The sequence below is a fragment of the Colletotrichum spaethianum genome, assembly GCF_022836535.1.
Source record: "Colletotrichum spaethianum MAFF 239500 DNA, contig21, whole genome shotgun sequence".
NCBI lineage: Eukaryota > Fungi > Ascomycota > Sordariomycetes > Glomerellales > Glomerellaceae > Colletotrichum > Colletotrichum spaethianum.
The window spans coordinates 401,828-422,928 of NW_026054791.1; the positions used below are offsets into that span (position 1 = coordinate 401,828).

At 55.8% G+C, this 21,101-nt stretch overlaps 5 protein-coding genes across 5 annotated transcripts; 3 read left to right on the plus strand and 2 right to left on the minus strand.

The window, feature by feature from the left end:
- Window positions 1-6,438: 6,438 nt before the first annotated feature.
- Window positions 6,439-7,257, plus strand: ColSpa_08074 (uncharacterized protein; the record flags this gene model as incomplete). Its single annotated transcript, XM_049274286.1, has 2 exons — window positions 6,439-7,091; window positions 7,152-7,257. The coding sequence occupies 2 exons, from the start codon at window positions 6,439-6,441 to the stop codon at window positions 7,255-7,257; spliced, it is 759 nt and encodes a 252-aa protein (XP_049130243.1).
- A 5,016-nt stretch (window positions 7,258-12,273) lies between these two features.
- On the plus strand, window positions 12,274-12,648 carry ColSpa_08075 (sphingolipid C4-hydroxylase SUR2; the record flags this gene model as incomplete). Its single annotated transcript, XM_049274287.1, has 1 exon — window positions 12,274-12,648. One exon carries the CDS (start codon window positions 12,274-12,276, stop codon window positions 12,646-12,648), a length of 375 nt encoding a protein of 124 aa, XP_049130244.1.
- Window positions 12,649-12,877: 229 nt separating this feature from the next.
- On the plus strand, window positions 12,878-13,537 carry ColSpa_08076 (uncharacterized protein; the record flags this gene model as incomplete). Its single annotated transcript, XM_049274288.1, has 2 exons — window positions 12,878-13,335; window positions 13,393-13,537. The coding sequence occupies 2 exons, from the start codon at window positions 12,878-12,880 to the stop codon at window positions 13,535-13,537; spliced, it is 603 nt and encodes a 200-aa protein (XP_049130245.1).
- A 1,856-nt stretch (window positions 13,538-15,393) lies between these two features.
- On the minus strand, window positions 15,394-16,670 carry ColSpa_08077 (uncharacterized protein; the record flags this gene model as incomplete). The annotated part of the gene is made up of 3 exons (XM_049274289.1): window positions 15,394-15,816; window positions 15,888-16,175; window positions 16,254-16,670. 3 exons carry the CDS (start codon window positions 16,668-16,670, stop codon window positions 15,394-15,396), a joined length of 1,128 nt encoding a protein of 375 aa, XP_049130246.1.
- Window positions 16,671-18,680: 2,010 nt separating this feature from the next.
- On the minus strand, window positions 18,681-20,961 carry ColSpa_08078 (uncharacterized protein; the record flags this gene model as incomplete). Its single annotated transcript, XM_049274290.1, has 2 exons — window positions 18,681-20,078; window positions 20,128-20,961. 2 exons carry the CDS (start codon window positions 20,959-20,961, stop codon window positions 18,681-18,683), a joined length of 2,232 nt encoding a protein of 743 aa, XP_049130247.1.
- Between the last annotated feature and the right edge of the window lie 140 nt (window positions 20,962-21,101).

Sequence of the window (21,101 nt, forward strand, 5' to 3'; positions counted from 1 at the left end):
GTTACTACTCACTCGAGATGCAACTATGCCCAGCTCTCTGTCAGCAATGGTTACGGAAAGAGAGGGCCGGGTATTTCTCATTGGAAGCCCTTCCCCAGTGTGAACACGGTACGGAGCGGACCATATGTGTAGATCCACCGTTGTTCACATTGAGTCTCTCTTCAAATGATTGCTCGTTGTGTATTTCGTCCCAGCGTATCATCTGTGAGTATTGCACGTGTTCGAACTTGGTGGAAGATCCCATTAGCAGTCACCCTTTCAAGATGCCTACTCGTTACCCCGGCCGACAAGACGCTGACCCGACGCCCCTAGTCCAGTCGCTGAGCTTCTCCTTCTCGACAATTATCGCTTTGAACCGGCTCTTGGAAGGTGCCATGACAGGACGCATCTTGCCGTCTAGCAACATCCTTATCGACCCGGAACACCTCGAAGCCTTCTTCCTCGAGTTCGCGGAGAAGATTGTGCCGTACGGAAGCAAGACCAGGACCTTCGTCACAGGCGGTGTTCGCTCGGTCGGCGCCATGGTGGATATTCTACAGATCGGGCTCGACGGTGTCGGCATCGGACGGCCTGCTTGCACAGAGCCAAGGCTGTCAAGTGGTATATTCGAAAACGGCCTCAAGGATTGTATCAAGCCGTGGGATGACGAGCAGGAGTCCGGCCTCGGGCCTGCGTTGTCGGGTGGGCGCAGATGTGTCAGATGGGCCGCAACGAGGAGCCGTTGGATCCTTCAGACGAAAAGTCGGCGGATGGCCTGCCGAAGGATATATCTGCGTGGACTACTCCAGTAGCTGAGAGTAAGGGGCGGTTGTACTGGTTCATTAAGACCTTGTCGGTTCTTGTATTCCCGTACGCCAACGCTGCCCCAGCAAGGCTGTGATGAATCTTGGGGAGATTACCTGATATTTACAGGTGAATAAGACGGATATGAAGCCATCAGCCAAGACAAAAGTCAATAGATACGTCCGAGACATGATCTGATTGCGTGTGGTTTTTTGCAGGAAAGACAAGGCATGGTATTTAGACACTGTCTTCCAGGATACAGACCTTAAATAGATGAGAGTAATAAAGCGCCCGCTGGCCACGAGTATGTGCGGCGACATTGCAAAACAAAAAGATTGTTGTGCGGCTTGTCTCACTGAATAGGCTTGCGTAACACTGCGCCTGAAACTTGTGTTGCCGCGAAATATGTTGTGCTGCTCAGATCATTCGACTTACCGAGTAGCCTCTTGGAGGTTGTGCTGGCCTTTCACCAGACCTTGCGGCGTGGCCATCACAGCCATACCTAGCATGAGTTGGAGGCTGTGTGTCCATCGACGTGATTGTGTCCGAGTAGCACCATGTATCTGGTTGCTGCTATCGTCGTTCTTCGAGGCTGCTGGTGCTGGTTTGGATCCACGGTTGTCAAGTTGCGTCGCGACGAAGGCCTGGAAAACAACGTTGGTTTCTCCTTCTATGAAGTGATACCCATCTTTGGCTTCGCTGGCCGACGTATCCAAGCTGCACATACCCTTGTCTTCAACTCGAAACAAGTAGCAGTCAGCTCGAGATAGCGACAAGTGTATACGTAGGCAGCGGCTTTTGCTAAGCCGAGTTGGATACCCGGACTGATCCATAACCCACAGGTACAACATCGAGCCCAGCTGATCCTTTGGCTCGAGCAGCAAAAGTCTGCTTGAACAGGACGGCATTCATCTTCTGCTAGGCATCGAAAAATCTCGAGCATGAGCCTTCGCCGTAGTCATGCAAGATAGTATAGGAGACCATCCAATGAGTGATCATGTTTGCAAGGTAATTCGTAGGGTGACCAGAAGAGAACTGAAAGCGTCAGCAAGCAAGCACCCTCTCACTCAGGGCCATAATTTCAATAATCATAGTCGAGTCAGCAGAAGGTATGCCGGCTGATATTACCCGGCAGCAGACACACTCGAATCTTGGGATTCTTGAGCGCCCCTGAGGCTTGCATGGGCTGCTTATGCCGAGGGATAATCTGGGGTCGGCTTGCACAGTCTGGCCCAACGAGTGACCTGCCTCAAGTAGCGACATCGAATGCATTGCTACTTTGGGAATTTGCGGGGTCGGTCAAGGGTCGCAAAAATTGCCCGAGATTTACTTCGTATGGTCAGATTGCTCGTCCTTTTGCCTCTCGGCCACGAAGAAGTCTGCCACCGGGCATTGTGCCGAAAATGCCCCAGTACGAGTGCGGTGGGAATAGAATCGGGCCCTAGTTTCCACTTTCCGGAAAGAGACGAAGGACCAACATCTCGAAATAGCAGAGACACAAAGTATCTCGATTTCGGATGGTGGCCGCCGTTTTGATGGACGAGGGTAATGGTGATAGACGAGGAATATGGGGAAGGCAGCTGCAGGATCTACAAGCTGATGTGGTGCCGAGCGTCTGGCGAGGCGGAGCTGCATGGTTCAGCTGAGTTGGCAGAGCCCAGACAGCGCGTTGCCGGACCTCTTGCTTGAAAACGAGGACCGGTGAGTCTCGGGAAATCAGCAGGAAATCGCATCCAACGTGACAGAGGTGGTACCACGGGCCCAGCGTTTGCCAAGAACCGCCAACAGAGGGAACTTGTTGCCTTTCATCAATGAGCCGCCAAGGGACAAAAGCTTCTCTGAGCCAAACGATGGCAAATGACGACGCCTTCTCGGTTGACCGGGGGCTTGCCGAGAGCGTGGCGCTTTTCTGGAAATTGCGTCTATTTCTGGGCAGGTGGTGGTGGCCTTGCTGCTGGTCTGTTCGTCGGTCAGATGGCGGGAAAACAAGGTCTGGCCTGGCGGCCGGTGGCAGTGTGCTTGAAATGGTTGCGCTCCCCAAATTGCGGCATTCCGATGAGGCCGCAGACCAAAGGGCAGCTGGAGCCGTGTGCCGGACTCCAAGTGCGAGATGAGTGGCCTCGGGCTTGTGACCGCTTCAACCGCATCCGTAGCTCGTCGTCGGTGGTGACGGGTCTGAGTCGCGGCGGATTAAGGTTATCATTTCTCCTCGACTCCTCCTGTCACACACACAGACCTCGTCGCTACCTTGGGCTCTGATGGTTCTCTGGCGGAAAGTAGCCGTCGACATCGTTAACATGGGCGTGATCGAACAGCTCTTCGGCGGGTCGTCGGCCAGCATGGTCAATCGCAGGGCTTATGCGACGTCATAAGGGTTATGGGAGAGCCGTTGAGGGAGCATCAGACGATCTTGTGCACCCACAGTGGTGAAACGCGCGACGCGCAGGTCGCTGGAGCCCCCGGGCCTGCCTTGCCTGTCGCGTGGGGACTGCTGAGATACCGTTGATGAAAATCGACATGGATGTGTCAAGCACACAATTTGGCAGAATTTTGGCTTTGTCGAAACGACTTTTTCCGAGTTCAATGTGCGATAAGGGTTCCTTGTCAGCTGAATCACGAAGGCCGTTGCACGGAAACACAGAAGCATGGCTGATGGTTGGTTACGCCGACAACCCAGTTGGCTCAGCCGTGGTTCATGTGGCGGCAACTAGACAATGGGTTTGAAATTCATATCCATGGACTCTGGATTGTCAACCGGAGTTGGCTGGCCGAAGGAAGAGACGACGTCGGGGCTAAGCCGGTTCCAGCGGCGTTGGAGAAGTGCCGGGGCGGTCTACTACCCATGGCAAAGGCGATGGATTGGAGATTAAGATTGGCTTTATGAGCTTGAAAACACACGGGCTATGGTCCGTGGTTCTGACGTGTTGACAACGGTGATCTCGCAACGCTGGACGATGCCGCGGAGTATTTTCGCTAAATGTCCATCGAGAGAGGAGGGATTGGCGAAGGGAAAAAAAGAAAGAAAAAAAGAGGGGTCTTTTGGGTCTTGGAGATCAAGGAGGCGGTCCAACTTTACCATGACAATCCCGGGGGACCTCATGCCTCTTTTCTCTTGCTTTGGCCTCCCGAGTCCCACGGCTCCGTAGGCTTCATCGAGTGATGGTATGTGAGTGAGTGAGCGGCGTCCCATGGTCGTGCCGTGTTGGTCTGAGTGATGGTCTTCCGCTTCGGGAAAACTGGGGGGGGGGACGGGGATTTACCGTAGGTAGGGTCCATTGATGAACACTAACAAGTGGCCCTCCTCTGATTGTCAACCATGACAACCATCGACGGGAAATTAAGCCGTAATGTGCTACGCTTCGTGAAATGGAGAATGATGGACGGCGCAGGACTGAAAAGGGGAATCTCTGAAAATCATTTGCAGTTTCCGGCGCGTGCGAGAGAACGGACGGTACGTACCGGGTACGTACACCACACTACTTCCTCCTTCCCTTTTCCCGCATCAATGTTTTAGGAAACAAGAGCCCACTACTTTCTGTTGTTCCTGCATTAGTCCAAGAAACCAAAGGGTTGTGCCACTCGTCTTTATGTCTGATTTGTGCAAGGTCCTTTCACCAATCCAATTGACCCCTGCTGGACTGTCAGACTGGTCAAGAAAGAAAGGAGCAAGGGGGGCACAGGGCAGAAGACAAGCCCGCCAGACACACAAGGCTTTGCCAAGAGAACGCCTCCCCCCCCCCTGTCTTCTCTGGTCAAGTTCGTTCCCTCTCCTCTTTTGGCGGAGAACCCTGCTCTTTCTTCGCTCCCTCTCTGTCTCCCACTCTTCTCCCGTTGCGTTGCATCTCCCCTTGGACCTTGGCCCCTTTGGTTTGGTGTGCGACCGACGGATGATCTTCCCTCGCCTCCACGTTGCACTGTGTTCCCGCCGTTCGCCCGTTGTATCCCCCCTTTCAGCTCGATTGCCTCGTTGACTCGGCTCTGTCGCAATCCTCCCCGTCTTGGCTGGTCTGTCTAGCTCTGCATCTTCTTGAGGCGACTAACACTTCAGTTTGTCTCTCCCTATAGAACAATCTCTCCCTTATCTCAGCTGCGGACACCGTCTCATCCGCCCACAGCAACGTGGCCGCCTTCGCTTCCGCATTCCTCAGGCCAAACCTTCTATCAACCACGTCCGATCTCTCGGCTCATCCGTGCTGCCCTGGACGGATCTCGGACACTGATGCTCGTTTTATCTAGCCGACAGCACAGAACAAGGCCAGGAGACATGAGCGAAATAACGACGTCCTGGATCTGCGAGACTGCTCTGTCGCTCAACTAGTGTAGCGAGTACAGCAGCGTAGGCTCCGGATCGCACAACCTTACACCTCGGCCAACCGTACCGCCTACACAGTCTCACCGAAACCACCCACTTGCCCAATCAGATAACTTATCCCTGTTGCCGTCGAATGTGCCACTATTTGACTCGGCTTCAAACCTCGTTCTTTGGTCCTTGATTGATTGACTCGCGCCCGACGACCTTGCCTCCTCCTCCATCCAGGATCCACGGGGTCGGAGGAAACGCAACGCTTTCGTCAATCCGACAAGGAGAACCGAGATTGTCGAGCCTAACCACCGACAGCCAGTCACTGCTCTCATGGCCACTGCACAAATGTCTATACTTCAATGAAGATGTGTCCAGCTGGACAGTCAGTAGACGCCCGCCGCACATCACCCGCCATTAGCGTCAGCGGCTTGCCATTCTGCAGTACATCGGTGTACCTCCTCCTCTTTCCGTTGGCGCAAGTGGTGGTCTTTTAGGAGTGAGCGAAATTGTCGTGCTCGATTCGTTGCCTTCACGAACGAGGAAAATCGAAAAGGCGTGCCAGAGATGCGATGAAGCCAAACGCAGCCGGCGCACAAATCAGCGGCTGCCATTGAGCAATGGCGCCCTGTTCGGGCGAGTTCTCGCCCCCAGTAAGCGCTCGCTTTTCATCTCTTCTCACCATCCTCAGGCTACACCGCAACCAAAGGCACAGCCCAGCAAATAGAGTGGCAACGCCGTTTCCCCTCTGTTCCTACACTAATGTTGCTCTATGCAGATGATGGGATCCAACCCCGGCCTAGGGTCACAGCCAAATAGCCGGGGTCAAGACATGGGTGGCATGGTCGGCCTGGCCTCTGCGGGCCAATTCGCCCAAGTGCCCTTTTTGGTGCCATCTAACCTCCACCGAACCCCTGGATTAGCGTCCATGGGGCCAGATGGTGGCAGGCGTTGGGTAATTTCCCACTTTGTGTGTTCGATCCATGTCACTCCCTCCCTCCTCGCTGCTGCTGGGCAATGGTGGACGGCGCCGAGTGGAGGAAACGGGAGGGAAGCTGACTGACTCTCTCAGTTCGCTCACCTACCTTACCGCCGGGAGAGGGGCCGTTTGGATCGAGGACTCGCACTTGTCCAACATGGCTATTAATATGTGCCGCCCTCCCCGTTTGCTTCCGACTTCTTCTTTCTTCCCTCTCCAGCCAAACAAGCCTCATCAATCTCAAGCATCAGCTTTTGACTCAACTTTGACTTCGGTCGTCCACTCTTTAACAGCTCCCAGCTTAAACACATTCTCTTAATCAACCACTCCAACTTCGTTCTTACGAACCCCTTCCCCCTTTTCAACCACCTTCAAAATGCGTTACGCTGCTGCCGCCCTTGCCGTCGCTGGTGCCGTCATGGCCCACGGCGATGAAGAGGCCGCCTCTACCGTCTTCTCCACCAAGTTCTTCACCATCACCTCCTGCGCTCCCGAGGTCACCAACTGCCCTGCCCGCAGCACCGTTGTCTCCTCCAGCATCGAGCCCTGGACCACCTCCACCATCTACACCACCAAGGTCAGCACCATCACCTCTTGCGCTCCTGAGGTCACCAACTGCCCCGCCCACTCCACCGTGGTCGTCACCAAGACCGAGGCTATCTCGACCACCGTCTGCCCCGTCACCGAGACTGCCGTCAAGCCTACCGCCACCGCCCCCGTTGTCGTCCCTCCCCCCGCCAGCAACAACGGCACCGTCCCCGCGGTTCCTTCTAAGCCCGTCACCGAGACCGGCGTCAAGCCCGTTCCCGTTCCCGCCACCACCGTCGGCGTTGCTCCCTCCGTCTCCAAGCCCGCCACTCTGGCCACCAGCGCCGCCTCCGTCTGCCCCGGAGTCTCCGTCAAGACCATCTCCACCAGCGTCACCACCGTCGTCCCTACCGTCATCTACGAGACCGTCCAGATTCCTTGCCCTACCCCCAGCGCGCCCTCTGCCACCATCCCTGGTGTCCCTACTGGCGGCAACGGAACGTGAGTACTACCTGATGCATCATGAGCCTCGAGACTCTAGATCGCTAACTCGATTTCTAGTGCTGTCGCTCCCACCAAGACCCCCGTTACCGCTGGTGCCGCTGGCCTGACCGGCTCTGCCGTCCTGGCCGCCATCGCCGGTGTTGCCGCCTTTGTCTTCGCGTAAATCTTTTCTCCTGGAAAGCTCTTCTGAGGAAAGCCAACCGAGGCTATGGCAGTTTACGATCAATCTAGCGGGTTTCTTGCTTGGGTGTCGAGAGGAAATGTAAAAAGAGCACTTCTCTTTGTACATGTATCATCTTAACGGAATGGCAAATACCATTTGTAACCTAATCTTCTAATTGTATTTGGGGGACGTCCAGGGAACGGGAGTTGTCTTCTTGCGATCGAGGATACCGAGCGCGAGGAGATGTCTCTCGGGACCCGATGGCCTGGCTTTAACGACGAAGTGTTTGGGGAAATCTGATTTGATGTGACACTTGCAATGTGACCCCCCAGCCAACCCATAAAAACCAAAGAAGCCAATCCTTTTGGGATAAAAGGTTCCCTCAAGTGAGGTGACAGCCGCCTATGCATCGATGTTCCCCGGACTCGGGAAACCTACAACTTTTCCCGGGCAGCATTAACCGTCCCCCTGGACGACAGCCGATTCATTTCCTGACCGACAGACAAAACACAATCAGCAGACGAAATAAGCATCAGGCGGAAACAACCACAACCCAAACCGGTTCGGATGAAAAGCCGCCCTCAAAGATCGCCTGGCCAAAGTAACGTCCCATCCCTGCTTTTAGCGCCTTGGCGTGGAAATCCGTCCACGGGCAAAAGGGGTGTGGATACCGCCAGGACCAACTGAGGGACTTTCCAGGAGATTACGATTTGGGCGAGAATCTTCGTGTGATTGGCCGAGGCACAGCGCTTCAATATGGACGAAACGCTTGTCCCCGCCTAATGGGATGAACGGCGTCCCCGACTTTTGGAGTTGCTTGCATAAGGCAACCGTCCTCTCTTCATCTTATGCAGGATCGACACAGAAAGCAATCGGATCGCCAGGGCAAGACGACGACGATAGGCCGAGGGGGGCCTAAAGTGCGGTCAAGGTTCACTGACCGAGCAAAACACGACGGGAGAGAGGAGTGGGGTGGGGGAGGAGGAACACTCGACTCAACATCCATGCGAACAAATCCGCTGGGAAGCACCGCAACAGAAGGGCAATGAAAACCGAAGGCTTTTTCTCGAGTGGAAAACCTTGAAGGACGGGGGACGCGGTTCCCTTCCCTTCCCACCTTTCATTTCGGGGGAATCTCGAGTTCTGGGATTCTGGCTCTGTTGTGTGAGGACTTGGTCCTCTGCATCCGGATTTGGAAATCTGGAGACGGGACGAGATGGTAACAAGTGACCATTCGGCTGGTTCTGATATGATCCGACTCATGGATAGAAATGAAGGTTCTATTTTGTATGTGGACATGTTGATGGTGTAGTTGGACAAGGGGATGTGTCGGTGGTGATCGACAATGCGTTTCCCCACCACCGTTTGATGGACGCATTGGTTTGTCTACGTCATGGGCTTCGAGGGCTGCGACCTGCGGAGCTGGTGCCCGAGCACGACGTTGATGTGCTGGGACTTTCTGAGGGGTTGTCCATCCTTCGCTTTGCTATTCTTGGTGACATTTAGCGCCCCGAACGGCTCATGCAGGAAGGTGATGGAAAGCCCTCGGGATATATGCTTCACTCGAGGACAACGTTGATTTTCGGACTGGACTTCTCCTCAGAGCCGCGGGGTTTGGACCGAAAAAGTTTTCGATTATCTCTAATGTTTGGGTGATACTTTCAACCTTCTTCCACATCATTCTTTACGTCTTAATGCCATCATTCCAAGCATGGGTTTCCCGTATGTTTCCTTTGGATGGAGTTGTTGACCTTAGCACAGATCGTCGGCTTGCCCTTACCATCAAAATAGTTCCCCATCTCGTAGTTTGAGTCTCAAAGTACGACAGTGTCTTCGCTCCCTATTGACAGGCTACATGGAGCCTTTCCCGTCTATATCACGGACAGAAGAGACGAGCGGGACGCGGACGCGGCCAGCCGTTCGGCCCCTTTAGTTTAGAAACGTCACTAAAGGTTCAATTCTGTGTGTGAATAGCTACTGGCCCGTTCCGCAACATTCCATTCCTGCCTGCCTACCATTCATGGGTGCACTACGTCCAGAGACCCGAAAGTATTGATGCTGTGCGGTTCAGTTGCCCAGACCCAAGGCTGGCTTACCCGAACCCCCGCGAGATAGTTCCCAGACAAAACAACCATTGGCTTCTACGTCAGACTGCCAGCCTTTGGTTACTGACGGATATGGTTGCTTCGCTAGGGTCGACGAAGGGATTCTTTGTACCGGGCCATAACACATACGAGGTACATGCACACACGGATGCGAATGCTCCGACTCCTGCCTTCCTGCTTTCGTACTACCCGAGAATTCGCTCGCTTTGGAACAGACCACCACGACAGATTGGCATTGAACGTTAAAATTAGGCACATTGTCCTGCGGCATCTCTGAACCTCAGTTTTTGCCTTTGAGCCAAACTCGGGCTGGCCGTAACTAAATACCGAAAGCGGGAGGCAACAAAGTTGTTTTCGACAGGGGTTGCGTTTGGGATACATCCGGCCCCATCTGACAGGGCTGCTGCATCTCAAGCGCCCCTCGGCTCATGTTGGCCAAGTCAATATAGGGAGACTAAAGATAGTCTCGCGTCGCAGTGGCAGGTGCGCCATCCACGGGCCTTGGGATACACCACTTTCGCCGGCGGGGCATGTTTTGTCTATTCCAATTGCGGCGACCCTCTGGATATCCGAGCGTCCGGCAAAGGACCGAAGCCTACTATTTGATGCAGCAAGCTTGGATGTTTGGTGAACGGGTCGTCTGCTCGGCCATCTCCGGTTGCTGCCAAGGTTCGCTTCTGATGAACGTCCCGATTGAGAGTCGCTTGCCTCGTTGAACTGTAGTGCGCCCAAGCCCTCGTTCAGCTTGTCAAGCTTATATCGCTATGATTTTTGTCACATGAGCGGTACGGTTTCGGGCTTGTATAGTGGTCATTGTGAGGCCTGACAAGCAAACAGTGAGATCGAGCTCATACTGATGTCTGGAGGTTGTACAAGACACCAAGCAGCCCAGTCAACCCAAGCGGTTACACGACAAATTCAGATTTTCGTGCGTATTGCTGATTGTCATTTTAGGCATTGCCAAGGCAGCTGGTCAAGGCGAAGAAGTCCCTGATATTCATTGTAGTCTTTGTCGGCGCGGATGCCGTCCCGATCTAGGTCGGCTCAGGACGGCAATCGCCACGGGACGGGCACCGGGCGGCCCCACTTCGGGATCAACTCGGTACCCACCCTTATGTTCTAGCTGAGCTGCCAAGACGGCGTGCATCGTCAAACAGTTTAGGTCACAATACCAGTTGACATCTGTTTGAGGTCTGCCGGCTTGCAGTTATGCGTCGCGGAGACACCACATCGGGTCCAGAGCAGGTCAATGTCTGGGTGGGAGCGCCCTGCCCGGACTAAGTGCCAGTGGACAATTCCCCAGTCAATTAAACGCGTCCTCTCTCGTCAATCTGCTTTGACTGATCGAGTTCAATGCAACACTTAGTCGTAGCCCCAAAGCAATGGCCCTTCAACCGGGCTATGAGTTGGGCGTTCGGCGCTCGTCACTAGGTCGGGACTCCACCCGTTGACTTGATCCGATTCAACGCCGACGCCGACTCCGACCCGCAGATCATCTCCCGCGAGCGAACGGATGTCCCAAAATGAAACCATCAAAGCAAACACACGCATCCGCCGGCGGCCCTTCCTGAGAGAGCCCCTCGAAAGAGCCTGCCCACTGTACAGAGTAGCACCGTCACCCACCACCCAGAGCCACAACCGCGTCCCGTCGATGACACGTCGGCCCCACACCCCAGCGAAACCTAGGATACCGGAAAGCTGCTCTGCGATGCAACGCAGTTGCATAGCCCTACAGCCTGGGCTACCCAGCGGGCGTTATCAGCATGGCAACCCAAAAGCCACAGAAATGAATCGTCCGAATCCTTCTCGCCCAGAGTCTTCACCGTCATCCCAACCGTCATCATCGAGGCTGCCATCCAATGTCCCGCCGACCCCATGCCACACCAGATGGACGCCTTACCAGGGACAGCGTTAGCGTGCCTCGCTTCGCATTCGGCACGCATAGACCACAGCTTCCTTCTTCCTCGACCGCTGACTGAACTGAGAAAGCCGGCCCCGCTCCCGCACTCGCTTAACAGCCAAGACGCCCACCACGCAAGCCGATGATCGAATCCCATTCCTTCACCCTCCCGCCCGCCCGACCGGACGTTGAGTCAAGCATGTGGCTTCTCCTACCTGGTGCGTGGTTCCAGGCTTCCAGGGAGTCGCAACGGAAAGAAAAAAATAAGCTGGTACCGGCAGAGACAGGCCGTCTCTGCCATCCGTCGACCCAACCACATTTCTCGAAATCAGCCTCTTTCTTGCCGCAGATCTCCCTGGCGGCCCACCCTTGGGGAAAGTCACCCGCTGATGCGACATTCTGAAGAACGTCTCTATCCTTTCCCGTCGATGCGGGTGCGAGAGACGGACGATGAGCCACCGCCCTCCCCTCGAGTGCCCACCCGTCTCCGGTCCGCGTCCTCGTTCGGTGCAACTACTGGGCGCTCCTCCCTTTCCACGCCCAGGATCCCTCGCCGTGGTTGGCTTACACGAGCTTGTTCTCATTCTAAAATCCTAAGAGAATGCGAGCGCTCCTCGCACCTTGTCCACTAGTGATGACGAGCCACTTCCCCTTTGGTTCAGTAGATCACCCTGACAGGACCCGAACGCCAAGAGGGGGGAGGGAGGGTCCCTTTGGGCTCGCAGTCGAGATGCCTCCCTTCGGAAGCGTATATATGATCGACGCTTGCCACGCTCGAGTTGCGTGAAATGTTTGCTTGTTAGTTGTTTGCTTCTTAGTTCCAACAACCAAGGCCCGAGCTTGAATCACATCTGTCTTTTGAGACATCCCGTCTCTTGCGGCACGTAAACGTCGATAAAGATTTTCTCCTGGCCGTCCTCCTCGGCTCTCGCCATCCTCGTCCCCGTCTACGTCTCTCTCTCACCCTCTCCTCCTGAACACCACCACGAAGGGACCACGACAACCGCCAGAATGTCCGGTCCTCCGCCCCCTCTCCCGTCCAACGTCGTGATCTTTGGCCCCTCGGCCAACTGCACCCTCGACATCTGCCCCATCGAGTACAGCCTGTACAAGTACCGCCCGAACCTCGCCGTTAACGCGCTGTTCCTCGCGCTCTTCGCCCTCGCCGGCGCCGTCCACGTCTACCTCGGCATCCGCTGGCGCTCCTGGTGGTTCATGACCTTTATGCTCGCCGGCTGCCTCAGCGAGATTGTCGGTTACGTCGGCCGCATCATCATGTACAACAACCCCTTCGAGTTCATCGCCTTCATGCTCCAGATCGTCTTCATCACGAGCGGGCCCGTGTACTATACCGCCGCCATCTACGTGACCCTTTCCAAGGCGTAAGTTTGGCTTGTTCGTTTGCATGGGTCTGCCGCAAAGGGAGGCCGCTTGCCTGGTTTCACGGCTGTTGCCTTTTCTTTTCTTTTTTCCCACTCCCCTCGCATGGTCCATTGGCAGCAAAACGAACACCTTTTCTTTTCCCCCGCAGCACATCGTCATCTCGGACCATTCGAATCTTAAACCTTCCCGTAGGAAAAAAAAAGGAAGAAAAGAAAAGCAAAACTATGGCATTATGGCGTTAGTGACACCCGCTGACTCGAACTTTCTTCTCGCGTGCAGCATCGAATCCTTCGCGCCGGAGCTCTCCCGCATCCCCACAAAAGTCATCTACTGGCTCTTCATCTCCTTCGACCTCTTCTGCCTCGTCCTGCAGGCCGCCGGCGGCGCACTGAGCACGACCTCCCAGGGCAGCTCCGACGTGGGCGTCGACCTCGCCATGGCCGGCCTGGTGATCCAGGTCGTCGTGCTGGTGGCCTTTTGCACAATGTTCGCCGACTACATGATCCGCTACACGCGCTCGAGCGCCGCGCGCACGCTGACGCGCCGGGAGAAGGTCTTTTTTGGCTTCCTCGCGCTGGCGATTGTGCTGATCCTCGCGCGGTGCGCGTACCGTGTTGACGAGCTTAGCGAGGGGTACTCGGACTCGGACAAGATTACCAACGAGGGGCTGTTTATCGGGCTCGAGGGAGTGTAAGCCGTCGCCTGCCAAATAGTCATGAGACCTTGGGCGCTAACGTGACGTTGCAGTCTTATTATCTGCGCCGTGTTTGCGCTGTGTGTCGGCCATCCCGGGTTGGTCTTTGGCAAGAACAAGGCGGTGAATGGCATGAGAAAGGGGTCGAGTGTTGAGAGTGGTGTGGAGAGTGGCATTACGGAAACGGAGCAAAAGTGACGGGAATACCATATTGTTTTACTTGATTTGTACTGCATGGGCATGATGCTGACGTCAAAGGCATGCTTCTTTGTTTGGGTTCTTTTTTGTTTCTTCTTAGAGAGCGTGTTTGTCCAATTGCTGAGGACCCGTTTAGGTTGACAAACTAGAAGCAGTATCTGTTTTCTTAACACCTTTACGCTTAGATATGCTAAAAGGCTACGAATGGGCACACCAAGCCGCGTCGTCTGGCGTGTTGTTTTAGCGAACCTTTGGACACAGCCATGGTCGAGGATGGCTCAACCAAGATTGTGCAGTAACGAAATGTAGCTCTTGCCGTGCATGTGTCATTCTCTACGCAATCTACCGCGTCTTCCGTAAGTTCGTGTTCCAACACGGGTAAGGTCATGTGGTGGACATTGAGGAAATGAAACGAAACTCTCGAACCGCCCTCTTCGGAAACCTCGGCGGGAAGTATACTCGGCCGAGACAAATCTTACTCCATGCTGAGGCCCCCAGCTTTATGGCCTGAAGGGCACGATCACAAGATGTTGTTGCTTGGTTTTGAAGAACCGAGGCTGTGGTTTCCGATATGTTCCTTCATGCTACCGGGCATCGCAATGCTCGTGACAGGCGGTGCAGAGCCGCGTGCGTTCTACCTGCAGCTAGCCACACCTTCCCGGACTATACGAGCGGCGTTATAGAACCCAAAAGTCATCATCATACAACGTCGAACACACATCAAACGAAAAGTCGATACTTGCGCTTCAGCAACCAACACGCCATGCGGCTTTCACCTCCCCCGCCCCCTGAAGTCCCAATCCAGTCCCCCGAAAGCCCAATCGCGCTGGAATCCATTGCTAACCCCCATCGCCTGCCCCCCGGATATCTCACCTAGGATACGTGCGCGGCGGTCGAAAAAGCCAACACGTCCTTTCCGTAAAAAGGGGCACACGCTAGGCCGGCCTGCCGCTCTTGTCGGAACCCCCTCCCCGCTGCCGGGGTTTTATCGCCATGACCAGGACCTAGATCATGGGCGGCACCCGCCCATCGAAGCTTTCGTCGGCGGCGACGTGCCTGTCTCGAAGAGAAGTAATGATAATCATCCTGGCATTGTTTTGGCGTTCGGTCGAGGGTGTTTGTGCGTCGACCGACGAGTGGCCAAAGGCCGAAGCCCCGGGAGCCGGATCCGTGTCCGGGGCGGCGCCGGGCCCCACATCGCACTTCAGCCCCTTGCCTCTCCCGCTCCGCCCCGTCCGGATGCCTCTTACCAGCTTCCGCTCCACGTCACATCCATCCCGTTACACAGCCAATGCCACAGACCCCAGCCGAAGCGTCACAGCACACCCCACACATGCAAAAGAAAAAGGAAACTTGTAGTCGTGTCCAACGACAAGAACTCAGATTACCACCGTGTTTTTGTTTAAATGGCTTCGCCGGCTCGTCAGCTCTAGCTCCTAAGCGCCGTATAACGCCGTTTCTCATGCTGCAGTCGCACCTCCCGACACGGGATGGTTAAACGACCGTCTAGCTGGTGCAGCCGGTGACATTTTGGTCACAAACATGTGCTGTCCCAACAGTTACGTTCCAAACAAATAAGCCACTCCGTTCCCCCCACCTCTTTGTTCCTTTCCAGGATGACGTGAGTCTGATGGGATCTCGTAGGATATTTTCCAACCCAAGCCGAGATCTTGAACCAAACCTCGATGTAGTGCTCTCGACCCGTATGCTGTGTCGACATGATACTGAAATAAATCTCTCGCAAGAGAACGCAGACGACAATGAGCCGTCGCGTTCGATGCAATGCAATGCAAAAAAAAAAAAAAACCGAACCCCATCCACAAGACGAACCCTTCAAACCCAACTCTTCCAACGCGTTATGGCGACGACACAGACGAAGATCCCCGCGCCAAACTGAGCAGGCTGCTCGCAACACCGCCAAAGACAGCACTTGTTGGCTCGTGTCCCTCTTCGGCAGTTCCTGTCTCGACCGTCTCCAAACGCGGTAGCGCCGTCTTTTCAGCCTCGGCCTGCTCCGTCGTCTTCTCGGCTTCGGTTACAGGTTCCGGATCCCTGTCGCGTTGCTTCGTGTCGCTCGTCTCCTCAGTCTCCTTCTCCAGAGGCCCGTCGCGGCTGGAAGGCGGCTGCACTGTGACCCTCGGCAACGCCCTCTCACGGGTGATCTCTTGTTGCTGTCCTGGCCGCGGCTTCACCTCCAGCCTATCGAGGGGCACGTTCTCCTGTCCCGTCTGGAGCTTGTAGTTCGCGAGGCCGAGCTTCAGCCGAAGGATTCGAGCCTTCTGTGTGTCGGGTAGCTTTGTCAGTATTCAATGTCCCGTCATCCCCGAGCCACCAATACGGGACGCCGTACCTGTCGCGCCTCCTCGCGCGTCAACAGCCTCCTAGGCCTCGGTGCGGGCAAAGTCCTGACGGCCTGCTCTGCGTCGGGCTCTGTGAGCATGGTCGTGTTCTCCTGCGATGTGTCCATGGTGGAGTTGTCGAATACAGACGACGTGTCGGGGGACGCGGATGGATTCCGCAACGTCTGCTGCGTCTGCCGATGCTCCTCGTGGGGTTGCTTCTTCTCTAGTTGTCCTTGTTCCCGTTGTTCGTCGTTCTGCTTCTGTTCCTCGTACTGTTCTTGTTGCTCGCTCTGATGCTGCCATACAGACACACGCATTAGCTTCCCGTCCCGAACACCATGATGCACGCCGTCCACCACCCGGGTCTCACTTACTTCCTTCACGTCGGGTCTCGTGTCCATCTCCGTTTGTGCGGGCGCGGCGGGAGTCGGCGTGGGTGTAGAGGTGGACGCGGTTGTGTCCTCGGGCGTAGTTGTAGGTGCAGCAGCCGTAGGAGTAGCGGCAGACGCATGCACCGGCGCGAGAGCAGATGCACTGGTAGTTGCAGACGCAGACACCGAGACGGGTGCAGCGGCGGCAGGCTCCTGGCACTGCTTCTTCTTCGCGACGGCGTTCTCGTCAAAGACAACGGCGGCGAGGGGCCTCTTGAGACCCAAGGGCGTCTTGATGGGGTTCTTGCGAGGCGAGCCGGGCACCTTGCTGTGCTTGTGCATCTTGGTGGGCGACATCGCGTTCACGTTCGCGTCCAGGGGCGCGAGGGCGCGTCTCTTGGCCGGCGATGAGGGGTCCATGGTGTCTGGTCGTGTCGGGAATCGGACCGCGTGTCTTTAGGTATTCCGGGGCTGAAAGATACACAATGGTAGTGACGAAGAAAAGAAAAAGAGGAGGAGGAGGATCGGGAGTCAAGGTCCTCTTGGTAGGTGTTTGGGTGGAGGGAGAAGAGGGGGGTTGATGGGAGGGGATGAGGGTTGGAGAGAAAGTGAGAGCTGCACTGGAGGAAAAAGAGCTATTCCCACACAATTACCCGATTCACAAGCCTGAGCGACTTTCGGCGTGTGTTTCGCGGCTTGGGGGGCACCGGGGGGAAACTGGGGGGGGGACCGTTTAAACGAATGACGGTTTTGGGTGGCCGCGTGCAGCTGTAGCAACTTGAAATCCACCCGAGGGAGGGAAGCTCTGTGCTTAAAACAAACAAACAAGTGTGCCGCTGTTGTTTGTTGTGTTTGGAGTTCCGAGGACCGTGTGTATTGTCGAACTCTATGGCTTTGAGGGAGAACGGGGGACGCAACCAATGCAATTCCTCGGCGCAAGAAAAGATGTCTTCGGAGGGAAAAGGGGGCAAGCAATGGAGGAAGCGAGACACCGACGTGTTGTTGATAATGGAAATGTCCCAAGGAAACGCGTACTAGGCAGTCGAGAAATGTGTAGGGCCCCCTAAAGTGTCTCTCGCGGGAAGCACCCTCCCTACTTTGGGCCGCTTGTCAAACGGCCACGGCTGATGAACGTGCTGAAGAACGACCGCGTAGTGCACTTCTTCAGCGCAGGGACATCGCTGTAGCCTTGGAGGCACTCGGGGGGGGGGGGGGTTCTTCGGTTTCCTCCCTCCACCCCATTAACACCAAATTGACACCAAAAACCACCGCGAACTTCCCAAATCGCGGCCCGCCGCATCTTATTGCACCCTGCTCGGTGGCTGGCGGCTTGGTCGCGTACCCCTGTTGACGCAACTGTTTTTGGGGTTGAATGTCCAGCGCCCAACTACCTACGCTCGTCCACAGTGCGTGACAGCTGCTCACAGGGGGGGGGGGAGGGGGAGATCTGAGAGAAGCCCGACGCCTAGAATGCAGCTTATATAATCCCACTGACCCCTTACCCTACATAGGTACCTACTATGTAGTCCCCAGAGGCGCGTCTGTCGTTGCAGGGGTCCGCTAGCCATTGCAGATCGCATCCGGCCTAGTGTTGAAGAAAGTGAAATGCACGTACGGGGGGGGGGAGGATGCCCAAGGGTCCACGCTGCTGGGATCATTCCTTTGACGTGACAAGCTCCACGTCCGCTACCCGCCATCTCATCCCGTCGCGTCCACCTCCGCCCCTATCCGAACCTCTCAAGCCTTCCTTCTGCCACGACATGAACATCCTGTTGTCAGACCCAGATAAGTCGTGCAAATTACTGACAACGCGGTCTGGCATGAGCATGAACACAAACCCCTAGCGCATCGTCTCCCTTCGTCTGCACAATAAATCAGTCTCACTTCATAGGGACAATCGTTTGTAAACTTGGGTATCATTCCAATCGCCCTTGCAAGAGTCGCCGACGCTCCCGTCGTCGCCAAGGAACCTAACTAAAAGACATTTTGCCGCCATACGTACATACAACGCGTGACTGTCTCTCCAACCAGGCTACCAAAAAATAAGACCAAGACCGAAGCAGAAATAACGGTGAGGAAGAAGAAAAATAAAAGAAAAAGCCCAAGTACTGAACCAGCTGCCGTCCGTCCCCTTCGCGGCTCTACCATCTTTCCATAGGTGTATAAAAAAAAAAAGAAGAAACAATAAAAAAGACACCGCTGGCAAAGAAACTAAACCGAGACTCCAAAACTCTTCGAGTCCGGAACCTCCCAAAGGAACGCCGATCCCCTGCTTTTCCTCCCCCTATGCTGGCCCCTCCTACCCGCCCGGTGAGTCGGCTGGTCATCATTCATGGAAATCCCCGGGGTATCCAACCATGAATCGCCCACGTCTGCTGTCCACTCGTCGCACCTTGTTTTGTCTTTCCCTTTGTCCACGCATTTCTCCCCTCATATCGACGAGGACACGTCCAGCGAGTACATGCTGTTGTCGAACTGGAAGGGTTTGTTGAAGTCGTTCGTCACTTCGTCCCAGTTAGGAAACTGCTCCATCGGCATCGCTTCCTCAAGCATCAGGCCCTCAAACTCGGTTCCGCCGTCTTGGAGCCCTTCCAAACCGTCCATGTTGATGTTGTTCATGTCGAGGAGCAGGTCCATGTCAACAGGCTGCCAGTTGAGGTCGATGTCCAGATGAACACCTTCCGAAATGTCGCTGTTGGGCTCGGAAGATCCGCTGTCCTTGCTTGACTCGGGTGTGTCGTTTGGCGTCAAGGACCGGTAGACACCCATGTCGCTGATGACGCCGTTGGCACCCAGTTCGAATTTGCCTAGGTTGTTGAAGAGGCTCTGCGGGTCGATTGTCGTCGCCCAGGCGTCCATCGGCGCTGCCGGTGCAGCCATTTCCGGCTGCTTGTTCTCCATCTTCGGCGTGCTCTCCGTCTTGCCCCCTGCGAGCTTGTTGTCCTGTACCTTGCCCCCCATCTTGCTGCCTGTGCGCTGCATCGAAGCATCCCGGGACATGGGCGTCGCGCCGGTGTTGCTTGCCGGTGTCTGTCCCTGCTTGGAGAGGGTTTGTCCCATCGGCTGCGCCGTCTGGGGCTCCATCTTGACCTGGCCGTTCGTGTCCAGTCCCAGAGACTGGGCAAGGCTCTCTTGCATGTACTTCATCGGGTCTTCCAGAGGCTTTACATGCTCTTCTTGGATGTGCGTCTGGCGCGCCTGTTCCGAAGGGAACCCGGTAGTCGCCATCTCGCAGTCCGTCTCCGGGCACAAGAACATCGGTTTGGGCGGTGCCTTGGGCTCCGGCATAGGCTGCCTCTTGAGCTCCGGCGATCCGGACTTGCTGATCTGCGGTGAGGGCGTGGCCTGATTCGGTTGCTGCGGCGGAGTCGGCTGTGTGCCAACCTTGGCCTTCTTCCGCGCCGGAAGCTGTAGGTTATCTTTGGTGACCTTGGGCTTCGAGAAGTGGATGGATTCGCCGTGCGGGGAGCTTGCGCCAAAGGGAAAAGGAGGCTGGCTCGTTGTCGGTGCAGCCGGGGGGCCGCTCTTGCTGTTGGATCGGTTGTGCATCTTGTTATTGAGGTTCTGTGTCTGCTTCTCCAAGTTGGCCATATTGGCCATGCTCAAAGGAAGTGGCTGGCCACCTTGACCAGCGCCGGCTTGGTTCGGCGCTGTAGGCTGGCCTTGCTGAGGTGGCACGGCGGTCTTCTTGCCGAGGTTGGCGCAATCGCGCGCCATACTCTCGAGCAGCCGACGGACCTCGTCGATTTCAGCGGGCCTCACACTGAAGACTGGTTTAGGGTTGGTCATAACCTCGCCGTCAGTGAATTGCCTGATCATGCGAAGTCGCTGTAAAACGTTAGCAGGAGACCAAGTGTGAGATTGCACGTCTACTCACAGCTCGGAAGTAGCTCTTGGCGCGCGCATCGTCACGCGTCGCGGCGTACCACCGGCCAAGGGCCTTTCCAATCTTGCCCATGTCAACCACAATCTTCATTAGCTTGGCGCATGTCTCTTGGCGCTGCTCCGGTGTCATGGGTATGTCAGGCATGTGTTCCGTCATCATCAACCTCTGCTCTTCCTGGCCAATCCGTCTAAGCTTGTCAAAGTCATTCTCGGTCGGAGCGATGCCCGAGTTCGCCGCCTGCATGGCCTGTTGGCGGCTCTTCATGGCCTCGTACTTGGCCTTTTGTTCGGGTGTCATGCTCGCTATCTGCTCGGGGGTGAGGTTTGGAAGGGTCCGCATCTGCCCGGGAAGAGCTGCAGGCCTCTGAGGTTGCTGAGTTGCCGTTTGAGGAACGTCGGCAGGCTCGTCGGTGCTGGGACGCTTGAGGCTCTTTTGCTGAGTTGCCGGTGACGGGTTAGGGGGTTGCGGTTGGCTGTTGTTCGCGGTGGGACGGTGGTTGTTCTTCGCCGCCGCAGCGTTGGCAACAGCCTTCGGGTCAGGAGTCGCACTCTGTTGCTTTGGCGGGGCTGGCTGCACCGCCTGAACAGGCGTGGGGGTGACGTTTGCCGGGGGAGGAGCGGGCTGTGGCATTTGTGGCTGTTGAGCCGTGGGCATAGGAACGTTTTGAGCCCCAGGTCCTTGGTTACCCTGTGCTTGGGCTTGACGCATGGCCATTTCCTTCTGCATAGCAGTGGCCATCTGCCGTTGCTTGATCTGAATAATGAACTGCCTCAACTGATCATCCGTGAGACTAGCAATCTTGGGGTTCGCTTTGCGGGCGTTCATGATGTCGGTCGGCGTCACCTGAATCATGTGAGCTGGAATGGTCGGCATATTGGGAGGCATGCCCGGTTGGTTAGGCTGTTGCTGGTTCGGCATCCCGTTGCCCGCTTGCATGGCACTCTGCTGCAACTGCGATTGCGGCT